The sequence below is a fragment of the Rhinolophus sinicus genome, linkage group LG13 (genome assembly GCF_036562045.2).
Source record: "Rhinolophus sinicus isolate RSC01 linkage group LG13, ASM3656204v1, whole genome shotgun sequence".
Taxonomy (NCBI): Eukaryota; Metazoa; Chordata; class Mammalia; order Chiroptera; family Rhinolophidae; genus Rhinolophus; species Rhinolophus sinicus.
In genome coordinates, this window is record NC_133762.1 from 27,270,532 (window position 1) to 27,290,656 (window position 20,125).

The window sequence follows — 20,125 nt, forward strand, 5'->3', positions numbered from 1 at the left end:
AGAATGGATAGCAACTGGAAGATACCAACTCTACCTAAAGTAAGATGGCTCTCAGGTGTTAATCAAACAAAAGTATTTCACTTTTCTTGCTTGGTAATTTCTAACTTTTATAATAAATATGCATTGCTTTTGTACTAAAGGAAAGTATTGATGAGATAACTTTTAAAGGTTCTACTTGCTGAAATGCTTAGGTAAAGATATTTTATTTAGTATTTTCCGTAACAAAATGTCAATAATGTTATTTAGGGAGAAAATTTAGACTGCCAAATCATAACAGATGCAGAAAACAAACCACAGTAAAAGGATAATATAACACATAAAAATTCTTGTCATAAGGTTTGATTATCTCAAGGTAAGTAAACAAAAAATTTTCCAATATAAAGTAATATTCATCAGTGTAAACAGATTGACAATTCAGAATACAAATACATTTACTGCTTTTCATTTCAATCAGTAAAAATTAATCTCAAGCAGCCTCCAGACAAGTGTATGAGCCTGGTATAAAATGCAAAAATAGTTTATTTTTTACAGTAAAATATTATGCATGTGTGTATATAATACATATATGTGTGTGTACATGCATACATACATATATATAATAGCTATAGTTATGTTATGTGTTTATTTAAATATACTCCATTTTATCAGATTACTTATTGAGGGTCCACATGGTAGTCACAAAGCAAACAGTACAGGCTCTGACATCAGGCAGACACAGCTGCAAAGTCTCGTTATTAGCTATGATCTTGGACAAATAACCATCTCTCTGTCACCAGGCCCGTTTCCTGATCTCTGAAATGGAGCATATGTGCAAACCTTGGCATCACCGGGTAGGGTTAGATAATCACAACAGCGACCATGAAAGTGAGTACAGGTAACACTGCCGATATTTAATACCATCGTTGTTTCTTATCAACTGCACTGGCTTTAATTCTTTACTCCCAGGGTCAAAAGCGCAGCCCAAGATTAAAGCTCACGTTCATGTCAAGAATTACTGATAATTCTCATTAAAATCACCCGTATCTTTAAAACTTTATTTCTCTATGAAAAATGAGTTTGTAGTTAGAGAAAAGAAATATTAACCTCTCATTCGGAATGATATTTGGAGAGAAAACCAGGTACCTCTACATTTATTTTTAAATTTATTTGGGGGATTTTAAGCGTCAAATATACCCAACTCAAATACCAAGGGTTTTAGTAAATCTCTCTTGGGTTGTGTAAGAAATACAGGAAACGATCCATGCAAAGCATTCGTTACAGTGGGTGCAGGCACTTAAATGATAGTGCAGGCTGTGAAGAGTTAACTTTTCTAAAAATTTTCAAAATGAACAAAATATACATACATGACACACAAAGTTTTTACCTGAAAGGTCATGTCTAGTAATAAAGCTCTCAGGGTTTGATGGAAACGCTCTTTCCCCTGTAGTAATGCGGCGTGCCACACAGATCATACAGGATTGCAAATCTACAATAAAAATTTAACCCGGTAAGAAATATATACAATCTTTAAAAATGTTCAACAGGCGAGTAAGGGCATGAAATTCAGTAAGAAGAATTATAACGATGGAAATTTAAAAAACTACCAGTTTGACTATTTGTTTGCTGAACATCACAAGCATGTGATTGCTCTTACCTTCCCCTTCCTCCATCATAGCTCGTGGCTGAGACAGGGCAAAGCACTGCATGGTTTCATATCTCTGGCGCATTTCAGGACTGGTGTTTATGTCTTCCAGAATATCATGTGGCGTTTTCATCAACATACGGCAATTAAATGTATGGCTTTTTTGTCTCTGGGTCTCATTTGTCCAGGCAACTCCATTAACTTTGGAAAACAAATTGAAAGGAGTTTTGGAAAGCTGACAATTCAGTCTATAATCATCATCAAGAATTCAAGCTGTATTTTCTCTTCCATAGTTAACATCTACACTAACATTTCAAGGTGACAATACAATAGAGTTCCCCCTTGTCCAGTTTCAGTTACCCGTGGTCAACCATGGTCCGAAACTATTAAATGGAAAATTCCAGCTTTTTTATCCAACATCTTAGCGAGGCTGCAGTTATAGCTGCTGCTATCCTAGCTTCGCCATGCCACCCAAAGACGACAAGAAGAAGAAAGATGCTGGAAAGTCGGCCAAGAAAGACAAAGACCCAGTGAACAAATCTGGAGGCCAGGCCAAAAAGAAGTGGTCCAAAGGCAAAGTTCGGGACAAGCTCAATAACCTACCCTTGTGTGCCAAAGCACATGTGACAAATTGTGTAAGGAAGTTCCCAACTATAAGCTTATAATCCCAGCTGTTGTTTCTGAGAGACTGAAGACCTGCGGTCCTCGGCCAGCTCACTTCAGGAGCTCCTTAGTAAAGGGTTTATTCAAATTAGTTTCAAAGCACTGAGCTCAAGTAATTTACACCAGAAACACCACAGGTGGGAATGCCCCAGCTGTTGGTGAAGATGCATGAACAACACTTCCCACCAACTGCACATTTTGAAAAATAAAACTTTATTAAACAAAAAAAATAAAAAGAAAGAAAGATCGAGAAATAAACAATTCATAAGTTTTAAATTGTGTGCCGTCCCACTCCGTACCGCCTGGGACATGAATTATCCCTCTGTCCAGCATATCCACGCTGTGTACACTGCCCACCTGTGAGTCACTTAGTGCCTGTTTCAGTTATCACATCGAGTGTCTCACTACGGCAGTCTTTGTGTTCGAGTGACCCTTATTTTACTTAATAATAGCCCCCAAGTGCAAGAGTAGTGATGTTGGCAATTTGGATATGCCAGGGAGAAGCTATAAAATGCTTCCTTTAAGCGCAAAGGCTATGTATGTATGTACGTATGTGTGTATGTATGTATAGGAAAAAACATAGTATATATAGGGTTTGGTACTATCTGCAGTTTCAGGCATCCACTGTGGGGCTTGGAACATATCCCCCGTGGATAAGGGAGACTACTATATATAAAATATTGGAATAATTTCAATTTAAACAGAATTCTCACTGTGTATTTTGGCTACGTGAAATGTATACCATATTCTAAATTCACCAAGGTCACATTTGAAAATTCTGCCACTTGCCTTTCTACACAAATTTAATCACTTGGTTCCTAAAAGGCACAATTTTCTAAGAAATAGTCAAGAAAACATTTTTTTTCAACTTATTTAGAAAATACACATTAAAAGCCTACCTGTAGATTTTGGTAAGTTTTTAAGAAAATCCTTTCTGTCTTCTTCATGCAAGATATTGTAGACGCTTGTGTTAACCAGGTCCTCTTGCTTATATTGCAGGTATTGTGTGACATTTTCTGACACAAATACAATGTTTCCATCACGATTCACCACAAACAGGAAACCATCCAATGCCTAAAGTGGGATGTGTTAATATTGGGTATTATGGACTGAACTATATTTATATCCCGACCAAAATTCAAGTTGAAGCCCTAACCCTCAGTGTGACTATATTTGGAAACAGGATTTTCAGGAGGTAATTAAGGTTAAATGAAGCCACAAGGATAGGACTCTACCAGGACTTCAATATGACTGGCGTCTTTATAAGAGGAGAGAGACCCCAGGGATGCACATGCACAGGGAAAAGGCCATGTGAGGACACAGTGAAAAGGCAGCCACCTACAAGCCAAGGAGAGAGGTCTCAGAACAAATCAAGCCTGCCGACAACTTGATCTTGAACTTCCAGCCTCCAGAACTGTAAGAAATCAATTTCTGCTATTTAAGCCACCCAGTCTGTGGTATTTTCTTATAGTAGCCTTAGCAGATTAAGACACCGGCCTTAGCACTAAGCAAATTTGAAAAAACTACTATTGATTCAGCAATCACTGCAGACAACTGTCAGCCACCATTTATATTAACATTAGCACCATTGCTACAGGGTTTTATAAAAAATAAAGACAACTTGAAGAAAAGACAAACACAGTCAACATAAAATCTGAATGAATGTCTAATCTAATTTTTAAAGAGTTACATCTTCAAAGGTTTTAAAAATAAGAAAATCATCCTTAGCACTTCCCATTTTTCTGAGTCAAACTACAGGAATTACACTTCTCCTCAGTGAGAATTTACAAAGAGGAGCTGAAAGGAGCTGGAGCAAACTAGCTGAAACGAAAAACGTTGACAAGTGAACTTTGTAAAAGGCTCAGACCCTGACTTCAAGTAAGAGAAACATTCTGTAAGAGCTATAGGTTAATCATATCTATTTAAGACAACTACTTACAAAATAATGCACATTTTTTTAAGTCTTAAAAATTTCTCAAGAATAAAAAACTATAGTATGCCATATGATCGATCAAACAAAAATGCACAAAAGTCTGAGCTAAAATATGCCCAAATATTACCTTTGTGAAAGTATGGGTTACCTTTCCTCTTTTGCTTCTTTATATATTTTTGTTTGCTTTCTCAGTTTGCAACTACATTTTGCAGGGCACCCCCACTTCCTGTACACGGTACCTGAGTTATATATATTGTAAATATAAGAGCATTTTTACCATCATATTCAGAATACTGAGTTCTGTCTCATAAAAAGAAACATGGCTCTTGCTCTCATTACCTATCCAACATAACAATTTTTAAAAATCAACACAGCTTACTGGATAGCGAAAACCATGTACTTGCCTGAAGTAAAAGTGGTCCTAAGGAGTCTTTATCAATAACGCCCTGTCCTGTAGAAGACACATCAGCTTTCTGAACATCATCATCACTGGAAATAGTTTTTCCTAAAAAGACAGAAAGCAGTACTACAGATAGCACACATGTGAGTAATTGATTAAATCCACCTTCAGAGAGTCCCCAGAACAGACAGACACACGTGCACACGCGTGCATATGCACGTACACATTTCCTAGTAAGAAAATGACACTACAATCTGTACGTGTTGAAATGAAATTTCAGTTACCCAGGAGGGCAGAAGGTACCCTAAACTTTCTTTCACTACTAAATGTACTACTATCCCATGGCTTCCTGGAAGGGAACTAACACGTGACAGGGTAACACTGGCTTTTTTCCAAATCTCTGTTAACAATCTCCGAAAGAGCAAAGTTGGTCAACTCATTGGTCCATTCCCAGAGGTAACCTCAGTTAGTAGCAGTCCCCACCTAAGCAACAAGGTAACAAAACGGCAAATGTAAACAGTTAACAAGTTCCTTCTAAACAACTTGAGTGTTTTTCTTACTTTGTATTACCTTGCTCTTTTATTTGACGAATCTGTCTTACTGTTTCCTTTAAAATTGCACATTTATCTGGTTTGACATTGAAATTGTCAATATCACTAAGGTTAGCAGATATCAGTTCAGCCAATTCTTCAATGTATTTACTCTCCTGCTCCCGTCTCCACTTTTCACCACTGCAGGTAAGACTAAGAAAAGGAGGGGGGAGAAAAAGCCATGAATAAACGTATCAGGAAAGAGCCATGAGCAGAATCAGTCCCTACACAACATCATTATGTTCATATGTAAACAAACTAAATTCAGCCAATAGAAACTATCAGAACTTTGTTTTGGAAAAGTAGTAGAACACAGCAGAAATTCATGCAAACCTAAATTCAAGTCCACCTTTTTGTTAGTGGGCAGTTAGTCTCAGTCTCATCCTCTGGAAATTGGGGATAAATACAGTCTTTACCTCATATGGACAGTAAAACAACAAATAATAAAAAACAGTGGTAGTTATTATAGTTATTAAGGATGAGGTTTTACAAATTGTTTTTATTTTGCAACCATCACATTAAAATTCAAATGATACTGACCTTGGCAAATACTAACAAGGCTGTACAGAGTATTACTGCATAAAATGCAGTATTTTATTTCTATTTTTTGAACGTCTAACTTCAGTCAGGAAAAGAATGATGAAACCTCACTAATGCCAGAAATCAACTTACAACATGTTCTTAAAGGATCTTAAAGATTCTTATTTATAACAACTTTGGTTCTCTATTCTTAATTCCTCCCTCTTCTGTTGAAATGCTTCTTACAGTACCACAGACTGTTAGTATAATATTCTCGCTTCTATCTGAATCCACGATAAAGCTTCTACTACCTCACAAGGATGTCCATCTCATCACTGTACCACTCTACTTACTATACAGCAAAATAATAGTATTTAAGCAAAGGTAAAACCCAAAAAATCTAACCAGAGAACGCAAATAACAGAAAGTTGAAATGTTTTCTTTAAACCAAAAACTACAGGCACAGGAAGGAGATCTTGATGAAGCATCAGGAAATAAACTGCCTACCCTTGTCCCGGGGTATCACACGGCAGTTTGCGTTTTCGTGAATCTGGGAGCAGTGGATCCAAGGAGTTTTCTCCTAATCCGCTCATCGTGAATATACATCAGCAACTAAGAAGGAATCATAATCAGATAAAAACATTATAAAATATCTGTGACTCTCTAAAGGTGCTATATGCCTGAAGAACTGAATCTTGTAATTCAGAACTACTTGCCCTAAATGGTTAGCTAATTCTCAGTATTCTGTATCATACACGAGGATTCTTAAGACAACTTCAAAGTCCCTATTCCAGTTTAAATATGCAGAATATCCAACCCCAAGGCAGAGTGTTTCTCAAGTCCTACGGAAAATGTGTACATTAGTACCTCACAAAGAATTAGGCATCTTCTTCATATTTAACAAAAAAAAAGAGACTGCCAACTCTTCCACTGATAAAATGTTAAATTTTATTTATACCCAAGTAAGCACAAGAGCTTATCTCATCATTTGGTAAGAAGTGTTCAAACGATAAAAGTCTAAATTATTTCAGGCCATTTTCAAGGTAGTACATTTTTTCCATTAGATCATTTCATTAATATTTATCATCCAATATGTTTTTCTGTTACTTCAAAATAAACCTAGACTGTGTAAATAACATGTGAACTCCACTACATTCTGCTTAGAAAATAAATGTACAACAATAAAATTCCAGAGGGAAGGGGGGATTTTGACAAGATCCACAAAGCAACAATTATTTTAATATTAACTGATGGAAACAATATGCTTTGGTTAAAGTTTCATTGATAAAGAAAATTAATGTAGGGTACTTCTTGCTGGAAAAGAAGAGCAGATTTTAACACTCGGTAGCTCATAATCGTAAGACATCTACTAAGCCTTCAACTTACTAAGAATTTTGTTTACCCTCAACTCTTGCTTAGGAAGGCAATCACTGTTCTAAGGAATTCCAAGTCAACCAAGAAGTTCAAACGTTCCAAACTATTTTTTCTTAACATGTTAAAATGTATCTTGCATTCCCCATCTATTTTATATAAAATATGTATTAAATGACAAAAATTCCACTAGGTGGCACAATGCTACCAGGTAGGGACATTGAATAAAAATGCACAATTTCACACAAGATGCTAATCAAACTTAAAATATGTAGCTGTAAAAAAATCAAAATCACATGATCATTAATCAGTTCTACATTATGACACTGTCTTTACAGATGCTCTAGGTATGAAACAAATACCAACAAAATCCATTCTACCTGTAATTTTGGTAGTAAAATAAAGGTTGAAAAGCTGGGCTGTTTTGAAGACTTGGTGGGGGGTTATTTTCGCACAATATAAGTTAAAATAAAGGAGAGAAAAGAACTTAAAATAACTTTGATGAACAATGGCTCAATGTTATGATTTTAAAGCATACTCAGAATACAATCCAACCACAGAAGCCTTTTCAAGCCCCTGATACCACAGTACAGAAAAGGACTAAAATGGACTTTTCACGGAATCAGAATACAAAGGCCCAAAATATGTTCAATCTTTCAATATAAAGTCAATTGTGTAGACCCTTGAGCCATTTTTACAATTTTTGTCTAAAATGTTTCTACTGAAGAGTTCTATGCTATACTACTTAAATATATTAATATGACGATGTACACTTTAAGCTTCCAGCTGTCCCTCGGTATCCACAGGGGGCTGGTTCCAGGACCCCTGTCAGACACCCAAATCCACGGAGGCTCAAGTCCCTTACATAAAACAGCACAGAACAATGCCTACCATCTGTCTGCCATGGACCCCCCACCACGGAGAGAAAATACTGTTGGATGCAAAAGCCATGGATACGGAGGGTCAACCATACAGTTAAGCAAGAGAGTCTATTTCAAATACAGAATATTCAAATACAGATTATTTCAAATACAGACTAGTAGCAATTTAGAATTACTTCCAGTGCTATCAAAAATCTAATGTAAGAAGTAGATCCATGATAAACCAGATTTAAAATGAGCAAGAATCGTATAGCAACTGAACAGATTTTCTCCTGTGAAAACTATAGGCCTCTCCATACATCATAATCAAGCTATGGTACATGTTTAAGCTTAGACAAACAGAATACAACAAAATGCTAGAAAACAAACATTCCTAACTTGAATCCAGGCTCAAAAGCAGCACAGAATTACATTTGCCAGCTCCAAGGGCATAAGCACGTCATGTGTGGCTTAGCCACACTGACTAGCTTTCCTTCGGGTCGTCTGCAGTTAAGACAGGAGGGTAAAACCCTGATTGTGCACAACAAACGAGCCAGATGGACAAGGACACAGGAAGTACTTACTCCCTGTCCAAAAGGAAGAGATATCAATCAACAATGCTGGTGTCACTAGGCGAACAAGAAGTTATGTGGTGGGGGCCTAAGAAAAACCATGCCATGACAAAATGAGGAGACAGGTTACCCAGTAAATCTTAATTGCCGCAGAGACCAATTAAAATATTTCACTTTTCCTAAATTAGTAAGGGAGAGGGAAGGGGATAACTTTTGTGGCAGTACAGTGCTGGGCATAGTGCATATTGTATGCAATTTCTTACAGCAACTCTCCAAGGTATGTATTATTATTCCCATTCTGGAGATAAGGAAAGAGCTATATAACTTTCCACTAGATCACATAGAGATACTAGATGGCAGAGCTGGAACTACAATGTTTTCAAACTTTATAACCAACAACAAAAAAATGTATCAAGTGTTCCTGGGGTATTTTATCCCCCCCACACACACACTCCAAAAAAATAACCATTTATACTGATGAATCACCCCATCTCCAACAAGTTAGCCAGAAAAATCTCTCAGCTCTTCCATAAGAACACTGAGAAGCTGTTACACCCAGGGTTAGGGGCGTTCAGGATTAGCGACAGGGGGAAGGGGTTGCTCAAGTTTAACAGGTACTAAATGCTGCCAGTGCTGTCAAGCCCCTAAAAACTAGTCATTACAAGTCACCAGATAAACTGCCCTCTGAAGTGGTCTAATATTAAACATGACCCTTATTTCCACTTGAGATGGTCAGTGGCTCACAGAGAAAAAAAAAAAAACAAAAAAAAAAACTTGAGATCAGAAAAGCACAAACCATATACCCTAAAATAGTGTGTCAAGTATTGTTATTCTTGTGTTTTGTAAGATTAAACGCTGGGGCCAAGAACTCTTTGACTATCCCACCAGTAATTTAGTTTATCTGTCAAGCTTGTTTGCCCAACATATACAGCTATGATTAATATGCTAAATAGGGGGGTGTTTCTGGGTGTTTCCTGAGAATCAGAGTAACTTAAGGAAAATTTATAAACAACTGTGGATTTGACCTGATTTACTGAAAACTGCTTGAAGCACTAGAACCTTCAGAGACTGCTCAAGTCAATTAGAAGAAAAAATGCTCTTGGAAAAAGAATCATGAGACATTTATACATAAAGAACTACCCAAAACTTCCAAACCGACACTCTTATTCAAGACACTTTCGTATATAGTCACCACTATTAGTCTAAAGGCTTAATCCTACACGATTATATTTTCTAAAATAGCAAAGGTTTTATTTCAATCGGTTGTGCAGCTTCGAGAGATCCAGAAACATGGAGGGAAGAACTGAACGAAATATATATAACCTGCGTATTTTTAGGGGCAAAGGAAGAAACAAGTCCATAAACAAGGAACCGCTATGAAAGCGTCCTCATCAACCAAATGACTCTTCCAGAGAATATCTTCTACCTTTATGTTTTAATTCAGCCCTGGTAAAGAGAAGAGCTGACAAGAGAGTAGGAGGAAGCAAAAGAGGGGAACACAGTCTCAAATAAAAACTAACTGGCAATATCCTTCTGTTTTTGTTGTTGATAACCTGTTATGTTTAGTAGGATACAATATAAACTACCTAGTGCAATCCATATGTCAATTTAATTCCCTTTCAGCTCAAACATTTGCATGCCCAGAACTATTTTAGGTAGAGGAAGCAGAGATGAGTGACACCACACACTGCTAGAACTCTCAGGCTAGCAGAAAAGGAAAACATATAAACAATTATAATAGCATAATTTGGTAAGTGTTAAAACGCACATACGGTAACAAAGTGTCATGGAACACATCTGATAGGAAACCTACCAGCCTACAGGTTTTTTTAAAAAAAGAGAAAAAGTGTATAAATGGCGTCTACAATAAACTACCTTGGTGCAGATTTTTCTCAGGAAATGGTATAATCTCAAGTCTTGGTTATTATTTTCCTCTGTCTTTAGTTTATAATGCCACAAATTTGGAAAGGGGCTACCAGACAGCAACAAAGTAAAACATTCTATTTTTAATATGTAAGTTGAGATGAAAAGCATCCTAATGTAAATTAACAACCTATTTATCTACAAGGTTTCCTTCTCTCTTCTTCCTTCGTATGTCTGGCTTTTCATTCTCAATCAACAGTCTGACCCCAAAAGCCCTTCACATTTACACTCCAGTTTAAACCTGATGAAGTTGAACTCAAACACAAACTCCCCAGAGGCTCTGGTACCAGAACTGGGCGTCCCAATTAGCCACGGCAGGTGTTGGCTGCAACTGGAAGCTTGTTGCCAAGAGACTTCCCAACCTCTACATAAGAACAGAGGTGAAGTTCACAAACATATGCTGTGCAGAGGAAGTTCAGCAAGCCAATTCCATCTAAATCATATTATCCTCGCCTGACAGCATACTAACTAGCCAGGTAAGTCTTTAGTTGTTTTAAAGATTACACTGCCTCCTACGATTTAATACACTGAATCTATGTCAGACATAAGAACAGACCTAAACTTGAGCTTCATAAACCTGATTTCGGCTTCATTCTACACAACATAGTACCTGTCATACTTCCTCAACCACCACCACCATTAGCAGCCACCATGCTAAGAGACTTTGACAAAGGATGATCACTGAAATATTTCTTTTGTTTTTAACCTTAAGTCATTAATTTTAAATTTCCTCTTCAACCCTTTTCTATCTAGAATACTCTTGACTCATCCTTTGAGATCAAGCTCAACTGTCACCTCTGGTAAAGCCATTCCCAACTCTCCCAATTAGAAAAATTCTTCCCTTCTTTATCCTCATCAGTTTTCATACTTTATTACAACATTTTACAACACAATACTCTACTCTTGTTCACTTTTCTGTCTCCATTTTCTACATGTAAGCTTTAAACCGTTATACAAACTTGTATAAGACTATTTTACTACAAATTCCTTTGTCTTTCTTTTTCACTACTACCACCATTCCCCCGTATTCCTTTTTCTAATTCCCATTCTGTCTCCTTCTCATCCCATTACGCTGTATGTACTTCTGACCAATTCAACAATCTTCCTAAAATTACAGAGAAGCTTCACGGGGGTGGACAGGGACCTAAGTACTTTGTAGAACATTTCTGCTTCTTTCTGAGATGTAATTTTCACGTGGGTATTTCCATTCCAAAAAATATAGTGACTTCAAGGTGCCTTTCAAAATAAAACTCAAGTGTGTGAATCCTTCCGCAGGTTTACTTGATACAATGAAAAGATAATGGGGATTCGTTGGAATCAAACTTGAGGGCTGAATCTCATTTCACTAAAAGGTAAGGCTTTTGTCACCTGTAAAAAGCTTATCACCTGTAAAAACTGGGTATAATCACACCTCACATATTCATGTTTATTGTGAGGATGAAAAGCAATTCAAAGCAAGCAACTGGCATAGGATATGATGGCAATCCCTGCAAGGTGCACAATACCAAAAACAAAGATGTATGCGGAGCAACACTAAATTTGCTCTCATTTGAAAAACAAATAGCTACAAATACCCATATGGCAACAAATTAAAAAGATTCAGACAAATTAGGCAGAACTATTCAGGCTAACCTCGACTTACAGTTAGCTGACTAGAATTCAAAACAGTTTCCTACTGAAATAATGTGGTGAGTTGCAGCTAGGAGTTAACATAATGCCATGAAAATAGAATAAAACTATTATACTATTGTCGCTGATATCTGTGTTAAGCTAAACAAGTATAATTAAAAAATAAGTGGGCACCTTTTAGATTTTGAAGAGGACATTCAAGCATCTTCAACGGTACTAGGTAAAAAGCACACAATGCTGGTTCTTTATGATTTCTTTTTACTTCTAAATTTGTGGTTTAGTTTTTCTTTGATAGATATAAATATCTCTACATCAAAAGTACTGTTTATACCTAAGGTTGACCCTTGGCACATAACGAAAATACAATCAACAGTGAGAGGAAAAAAGGAAAAACAACGTTTTTAGCTCCCTTGAGGTAAGTAAAGCACTAGATTAAGATAAGCAGTGGGGGGACTGGCCCGGTGGCTCAGGTGGTTGTAGCTCTGTGCTCCTAATGCTGAAGGCACGGCACCTTGAGCTGAGCTCCCAGATGGCTCAGCTGGTTGGAGCGTATCCTCTCAACCACAAGGTTGCCAGTTCGACTCCCACAGGGGACGGTGGGCTGCGCCCCCTGCAACTAACAAGGGCAACTGGACCTGGAGCTGAGCTTCGCCCTCCACAACTAAGACTGAAAGAACTACAACTTGACTTGGAAAAAAGGCCTGGAAGTACACACTGTACCCCAATAAAGTCCTATTCCCCTTCCCCAATAAAATCTTTGGGGAAAAAAGATAAGCAGTGGGGAGTTCGGGTTGGGGGGTAATGTGCAGCGCAGAAATAAAATCTGATATAAATGTAATTAATAAGCAATAAAGATGTAAAGGAGAGATGGTCACAACATGTGCCCCATTTTCTCCTAATCCATTCTTTCTATCTGCCTCAGAGGAGAAAGATATTAGAAGAAATGTTAAAACTTCAAAGCGACAACAGTAGCCACCTGGTAACCAAGTGGCAGAGAGCAGGAGAGCTGCTATAGGAAGTGGCACTAAGCAAGCAATGAAATGCTACAGGGAATGGGAACTGTGAGTCAACTGCAAAACAGATATGCTTCAAAGCCAGTGCTTGCAGAGTGAAAAACAAAGTAACAAGGCACTTCCCCACCTCGACAGTACCGCCATTAGCCCTGTCCACCAATATCAAAAACCTAAAGAAACTACAGTGGGTTTACTTGTGACGCGAACATTACAAAAATTAACAATGTGGAAATGTAAGCTGATAAAGCACTTTGAATTAATTTTTCAAAGAAAAGGTAGTGAGGGTGGAAGAGAAAGAGTAAGATATATCAAAGGGAAAACACATCTTAGCTAGATTTCCTTCTCTAAAAGCAAAGAAGTTGGAGCAGATGGTCCCTAACTCTAGCAACCCGACATGGCAAGTCTGACTCATAAGACTTCCTGAGTGGGTCATCATATTTACTGCAGGTTGGTCTATGGCTCAGTCCTTGCTGTTTCCACTGTGTTGGGTGTTGTTTTTTTTTCCTTTCTTTTTCTGACTTCACAACTTGTTACTCTTCAGAAATTGTAATACCACTCTTAGCCTACATAACTTTAAATTCAAAAGAATCTCTCTCTCTTTTTTTTTAATCATGTTCCATATCCCTAGAAGTTACATGTCTGGTAACAGAATTTCTCTTTTCAAATAAATCCCCAAAAGTCATTATCAATTTCAGAACGACAATATATAATGAATGAGAAGAGACACGTGTGTATCAAAGTCCAAAAAGAAAATAAGAAAGCACTCTTCCTGTCATTTACCTGTTAGAGGCGGGGAAGCGCTGGTAGAAATGTTAAAAAGTATTAAAAGTCTAAATTGAACAATAACCTCAACTGCCTATTCCCCTTCAGAATTACAGCTACTACACTATGTGGAGCTAAAAATCTGTGCCTCTAGGTCATGACTGTTGCAGGGGAGAAATTTTTAACAAGCAAGAAAAAAAAATAAAAAAAACACTGAAGAATAGGAGAAAAAAAAAGCATCATTCAAATAATTTAAAATAAAACACAGCTTGGTTTTTCTGTTGCCGTTAAAGGTCAGTTTCATGATTCATGAGTTTAAAGAGCTTCCTTCTGAACTTCGTAAAACCTGCCTGTGCGTACCTAGGAAATGAAGCTGGGGGCCGCACATTATTGCTAGAGACTATCGGCGGCAAAAATTTAATTATGAACACTTGTAAAATCATTCATACAAGTAAACTGGTTAAAACCAAAACTGACTTCAGCAAGTGTCTTAAGAGTGGTCACTCTTTACTAGGAATGTAATGTACAACATGACGACAGTTAACACTGCTGTATGAGAAATAGGCAAGTTGGTAAGAGAGTAAACTAAGAGTTCTCAGCACAAGGATAATTTTTTTTCTTTTTTTTCTTTTTATTGTATCTATGTGATATGATGGATGTTAACTAAACCTACTGTGAAAATCGTTTCACAATATATGTAAATCAAACCACAATGCTGTATGCCTTAAACTTATACAGCGATGCACGTCAATTATTTCTCAATAAAACTGGGAAAAAAGATTTTTTAAAAAGAGTGATCCCTCTTCAACATACTGAGTTGTCCACATAGACAAAGAAGATCGAATTTCCTATGCCACGTGCTTGGGATGAACTGGTGATGAAAATAGACAAGGTTTTTTGCCTTCAAAGGGCTGATGACCTAGTGTCAGGATCAATAAACTAGTAAATATAGAATCACAACATGTATTTTGTGCTATAAAAGGTCTCCACTGAAAATTCATTCCTGATCTGTAATTCAAAAGCAGGAACAACTGAGAACCAGACACAGCACACAATGTTATACAATTGCTCCAAATCCTAACTTTCTGCAGTCAATTTGATTCTTACTACTAAGAGAGAGATCCAGGTTAAAGACAACTACAAGTCCTTGAAATTTGGCCAAATTTTCTGGTTAGCTCAGGCCCCCTTCTTGTTTAAGCAGGACTGAACAGAGACAGCTGTAGCAGGAATTGGATGTGCCCCAGGGCAACAAATACATACAGCAAGGAGGAAGGTTTAAGTCAAATGGCTGGTACTAGGCTTTCAACCAAACTCACCAGTTCAGTGCTGCTCAATCTTTTTACATCAGGATTCCTTTACCTCTCAAAAAATTAGGAACCCCAAAAAGCTTTTGCTATTTGGGTTGTATCTATCAATATTTACCATATTATACATGAAAATTGAGAAATATTAAAATAGTACTTCATTTTGTAATAAGCCCATTATGTGCTAACATAAACAATCTTATGAAAAATAATTTTTCTAAAACAAAACAATTCATTGAGCGAGGTGTCATTGTTTTACATTTTTATAAACCCTATGTCTGACTTAATAGACAGCTGGATTCTCTTATCTATTTTTCCACTGAATCTGTTGGAATACATTATTTTGGTTAAAACATATGAAAAAAAATCCAGCTTCGAAGAGACATGTACTTGTAAAAGGAAGGACTATTTCAATAGCCTCTTACAAATAATTATAGATAATTTTCCTTGATGTTATGCTAAAACTCGACAAGTGGTACTTTCTTAAAGGTTAGCTGCAAAGTCAACTCTGAAACCGTATCAATGAACTTTCACGCTGTTACACTGACATATACTGACCTACCTTGCACTCTGAACAAATCTTTTACCCATGCATGCTTCTGTAACATCCAACACTGTCATCTGGATAATACTGGTTCACTGATGAAGCAGATTTTCAAATACTGATACATTTCATTATACACTATCAGAAACTCCACATTAATATCACCATCCATCTCATCCAAAAAGTCTTTTGAGTACAGAGAAGCTGTCACACTCGTGATGGAAGATTCAAATTTACCAAGGTCATAATTTTCATTTGAAAACTCAAATTTTATCACTGTCAACAAATACCATCATAAGTTTTCCTTGAAGTGATAGGTTCACCTTGCTCACTTTTAAGACTGTCAGCCAAAATTCAAGTTTCAACAACGATACTTTTTCAGTCATGCCAGTCCAGTACACAAGCCAACTGCACAAGTGCTTTTCCCCAAGACAGTCATCGTTATTTGATAGGCAGAAGTGCTTTCTGCATGTTTTCCATTCTCACTAGACGGAATATTAAAAACACAGTACTCAAAAGGCAAGATTTAATGAAATAAGCAAATTTTGCTGCTTTATCAAGGACAATCCCAAGGGGGAAGTGGGCAGGTTTTTCTTCTTTACTCTGCCTGTCTGGCAGTGAAGAACATAATGACGACTGGTACAGTCTGGTGGGGCCTCTGCCTTGATTCACACTAAGATGCCAGCAGTTTCATGGCCCACTGGCTTTTACACCATCAGTGCAAACATCCACAGATGAAAATGGCAAATAACACATTACTATAAAAACAGTTTTAACTACGTGGACCCCATAAAAGGTTCTCAGGGAATCCCAAGGGTCCCTGAATCTCACTTTGAGAACCACTAGACTAGACTCAGGTTGGGACTGAGGGTTTGAAACTGGTATGGCTTCTCCAAGATCTTCTACATTCTTTTTTTTTTTTTTGGTTGTCAAATGATCTTTAATTGCAATATTTTCGTTTGTAGTTGTTAACTAGCCAGGCATCCCAAGGCACCACCGCTGATGTAGTCTATGATGTCATAAGGGTGGCGGCCATCAGCACTGCAGCCCACACTGTGCAGACCCCAACATCTCGCCAATGGTTCCAGAGAGTTCTCCAGGTAAAAAATCAGTGCGGCATCAGTCGGGCAATGTTGACAATCTCATCAAAAGTGATTATTTCCCCTGTGCTTACTGGTTTTTTGCTTCTTCCTTTCCCTTGGCAGTTCTTTGAGGGCTCTGAGGATCCGGGCAGAGGCAGGCGGTACCACCTCGGTCTGGGCCTGCCTGTTCTGAATGGTTAGTTTCACTGTCATCCTCAGATCCTTCCAATCACCAGTTGCTTTGGCAATGTCATCACCAAACTATTTTGGAGACAGACCTAGCAGGCCGATCTTGGGGGTCAGGCAGACGTGGCACCGCCGGCCCCACCAGTGCACGTCAGGTATACGACTTTGATTTCACTGGGGTTGAACTTCCGCGACATGGGGGAGGCGGCTGGTGTGGGATGAAGCTGACCCGGGACTGAAGGACGGTGTACCTCGGCCTCCTCTACATTCATTTCATCAACATTTTAGTATCCACTATACACAGGCCTATACAGATGCTCAAGTACGATGGGGTTACATCCCAATAACCCCATCATCAGTTGAAAATATCTTTAGTCGAAAATGCATTTAATATACCTAACCTGCCACACATCACAGCTTAGCTTAGCCTAACTTAATGCTCAAAACACTTACATTAATTAGCCTACAGTTGGGCACAATCATCTAACAAAATGAATACACTGCAGAGTACGGTTGTTTACCCTTGAGATGGAGTAGCTGATGGGGAGCGATCGCTCAGCACCACGAGTACCATATAGCACTAGCCCAAGAAAAGATCAAAACTCAAAGTACATTTCTACTCAGTGCCCATTGCTTTCGCAACATTGTAAAGTCGAAAAATCTTAAGTTGAACCACAGTAAAGTTGGGGACCATCTGTATAAATAAACCATGTTGTGAGATCAAAAGAACAGAGGACTTCCTGATAGAATGACGTGGTGGTTTATTGCTTTCAACCAAACATACTCCACCCCCCCCTTACTCCAAATACAGTAATAAGAAAATATATTTTGCATTAATCTATAAAGAAACAGACATGCTCAAACATAACGAAGTCTTTGGACCAAAACATAGAGCAAACATACAGCAATTAAGTCATGACTCCACGAACCCACTGAGCTGTAGGACCAGAAACCAGCAAAAGCAGGAAATCAAATCATGCACAAGATAACAGCACCAAGGCTCATGTGTAGAAAACGAACAAAAAATTCCTAAAAGGAAGGTGGTAAAAAGCTATTATTAATAGCTAGTTACTGATTATATCAAACTGTCACATGCAATTGAAGAAAGGGTAATGCATACAAAACCTGGGTCACGCATATCTCTGATACTGTGATTAATACTTCAGAATAGAATCTTGAACCCAGACTGAAGGTACGGTACAAATGGGTGAAGTCAACAAAAACAGAGCTAGGGGGTCCAGGAGCAGGGAAACGGGATATATAGAAGGCGCCAAAAGAAAGGAAAAATAAATTTCCCACTCAGGATGCAAATCATAAACTAAAATTCCCAAGTGTATTTGAAAACTGAACTACCCTGTTTCCCCGAATATAAGACCTAGCCGGACAATCAGCTCTAATGCGTCTTTTGGAGCAAAATTTAATATAAGATCCGGTCTTATTTTACTATAATAAATATAATATAATATGATATATAATTAACATAATATAATTAATATATAATATAACTAATATATATATAATTTTTGCTCCAAAAGATGCATTAGAGCTGATTCTCCGGCTAGGTCTTATTTTCGGGGAAACACTATCAAAAAACGAAATCTGCCTCTGTAAAGTAACTACATCTGCCATCCAGATAAATTCAGAAAACAATGTAGTATTTGTGTGTTTTCTAACTCCTGTATTACCTGAATAACGGAAGCAAATTGCCTAAACCTAGGAGGAGACTAAAGAGATGTCCTCTGGGAAATACTAAATTCTCAAAAATGCTACAGTCTACAAATAAAGTTTTGGTAGTGGTCTTACAGTGTTCTTACGTAAACACTTCCAATATTTTCTTTAAACCTCTCTGATACTGTATATTTCTCTGTCAAAAGAATTTATAGAAACAGTACCTTTTATTAGAAACGGTATGGGTCACAACTGACTAAGGACGATTTCTTCTTTGAAAATGCATGTTAAAATTCATAATTAATTGCTCCACAATTTTTTAAGATAATAAAGACACTGGCAATTTAACCAGCCTAAATTTAAAATTCCTTTTATTATCCATCATTCTTAATAAAATGGCTTCCTTTTCAACTGTCAAAAGGAAAATGGAAAGAAATGGAACTCAGACTTCTTATATATTTCGAATGGAATTAGGAGAGAGGTATTTAATGAGACAGCCACGATTTATATGGTACCTTCACACCACAAAACAGGCTTTATCTAAAGCCCAAGTGAAAACTCACACACACACAAAATTAACTTACTTCCCAGAGCCTTATACGACTGAATTGCGCCTAAAAATGAAAAGATAGTAGGATTACAGCTGTGCACGGCCAGTTTATCTTCTGAAGTCAAAGCATGTCTCCTGTTACCTTGCAGCAAGCCAGTGTGACGTGCATATCAATATATCAAAGGGTTGCAGTATCTGAAACCCATACCAACCATAAAAAGGTGTTATTTTAATTAACAAGTTTGCCAACACATTATGTACTTTGCAGTTTTATTCCAGAATTCTTTTAAATTATCACAATCTAATTTTTAAGAAAATTTTAAAAGGCTAAGAACAAAGACTAAAAATCACACAATTCCCATTCTCTTTATGTCACTCTCCAGTAAAATAGCTCTATAAAAATCTTTTCCAACAGAAAAGCAATATACTAGTAGTTGATTCAGGAAAAATAATTTCTATCACTCAGTTTTCTACATTAGGGCCAAATTTTATATAGCAGAGCAATAAAAGAAATGCTAAATCACACACTGTGTAATAAGAGTGCTACCTGGAATACATGCTTTTCTGTAATAATTTTAGTTGTAATAATTTAGGTACATTTTTACTTGTAATAATTTAAAAACTGTAAAAGAAAAAATTCTACAGAAGTGAATTAAATATCCTAAACTGTTGATCTTTGTGTCCTCACAAAGTATAGTCACGTAGTATGTTTGTGTCCTCACATAGTATGAGTTTAATATATGAAGCTCATTAAAGATTGATAGTTTCATTGATACATGATGGAAAATATATTTAGATCTTAGGAACATATGTTGACCACGTGTGCACATGCAAAGCTTTCAAAGTTACTTTAAAATGTGAAAATGAGTAAGGCTCCTGTTATTCTTGATAAATGTCAGCTGTCATGCACTCATGCCCAATACGTACTACTTTGC

At 37.2% G+C, this 20,125-nt stretch overlaps 1 protein-coding gene and 1 pseudogene across 5 annotated transcripts in view; one reads left to right on the forward strand and one right to left on the reverse strand.

Moving 5' to 3' along the window:
- NCOA3 (nuclear receptor coactivator 3) overlaps window positions 1-20,125 on the reverse strand; it is a 94,266-nt gene that overhangs the window by 18,183 nt on the left and 55,958 nt on the right. For all 5 annotated transcript variants that reach the window (XM_019749670.2, XM_019749672.2, XM_019749673.2 and 2 more), the window contains 6 exons: window positions 6,234-6,338; window positions 5,188-5,360; window positions 4,622-4,722; window positions 3,184-3,358; window positions 1,634-1,822; window positions 1,364-1,465 (listed from right to left, as the gene is read on the reverse strand). In XM_019749670.2, the coding sequence (XP_019605229.2) occupies window positions 1,364-1,465; window positions 1,634-1,822; window positions 3,184-3,358; window positions 4,622-4,722; window positions 5,188-5,360; window positions 6,234-6,319 (826 nt within the window). In that variant the 5' untranslated portion in view covers window positions 6,320-6,338. The remainder of the gene's footprint in view (window positions 1-1,363; window positions 1,466-1,633; window positions 1,823-3,183; window positions 3,359-4,621; window positions 4,723-5,187; window positions 5,361-6,233; window positions 6,339-20,125) is intronic.
- Window positions 1,957-2,456, forward strand: LOC109457049 (small ribosomal subunit protein eS25; annotated as a pseudogene).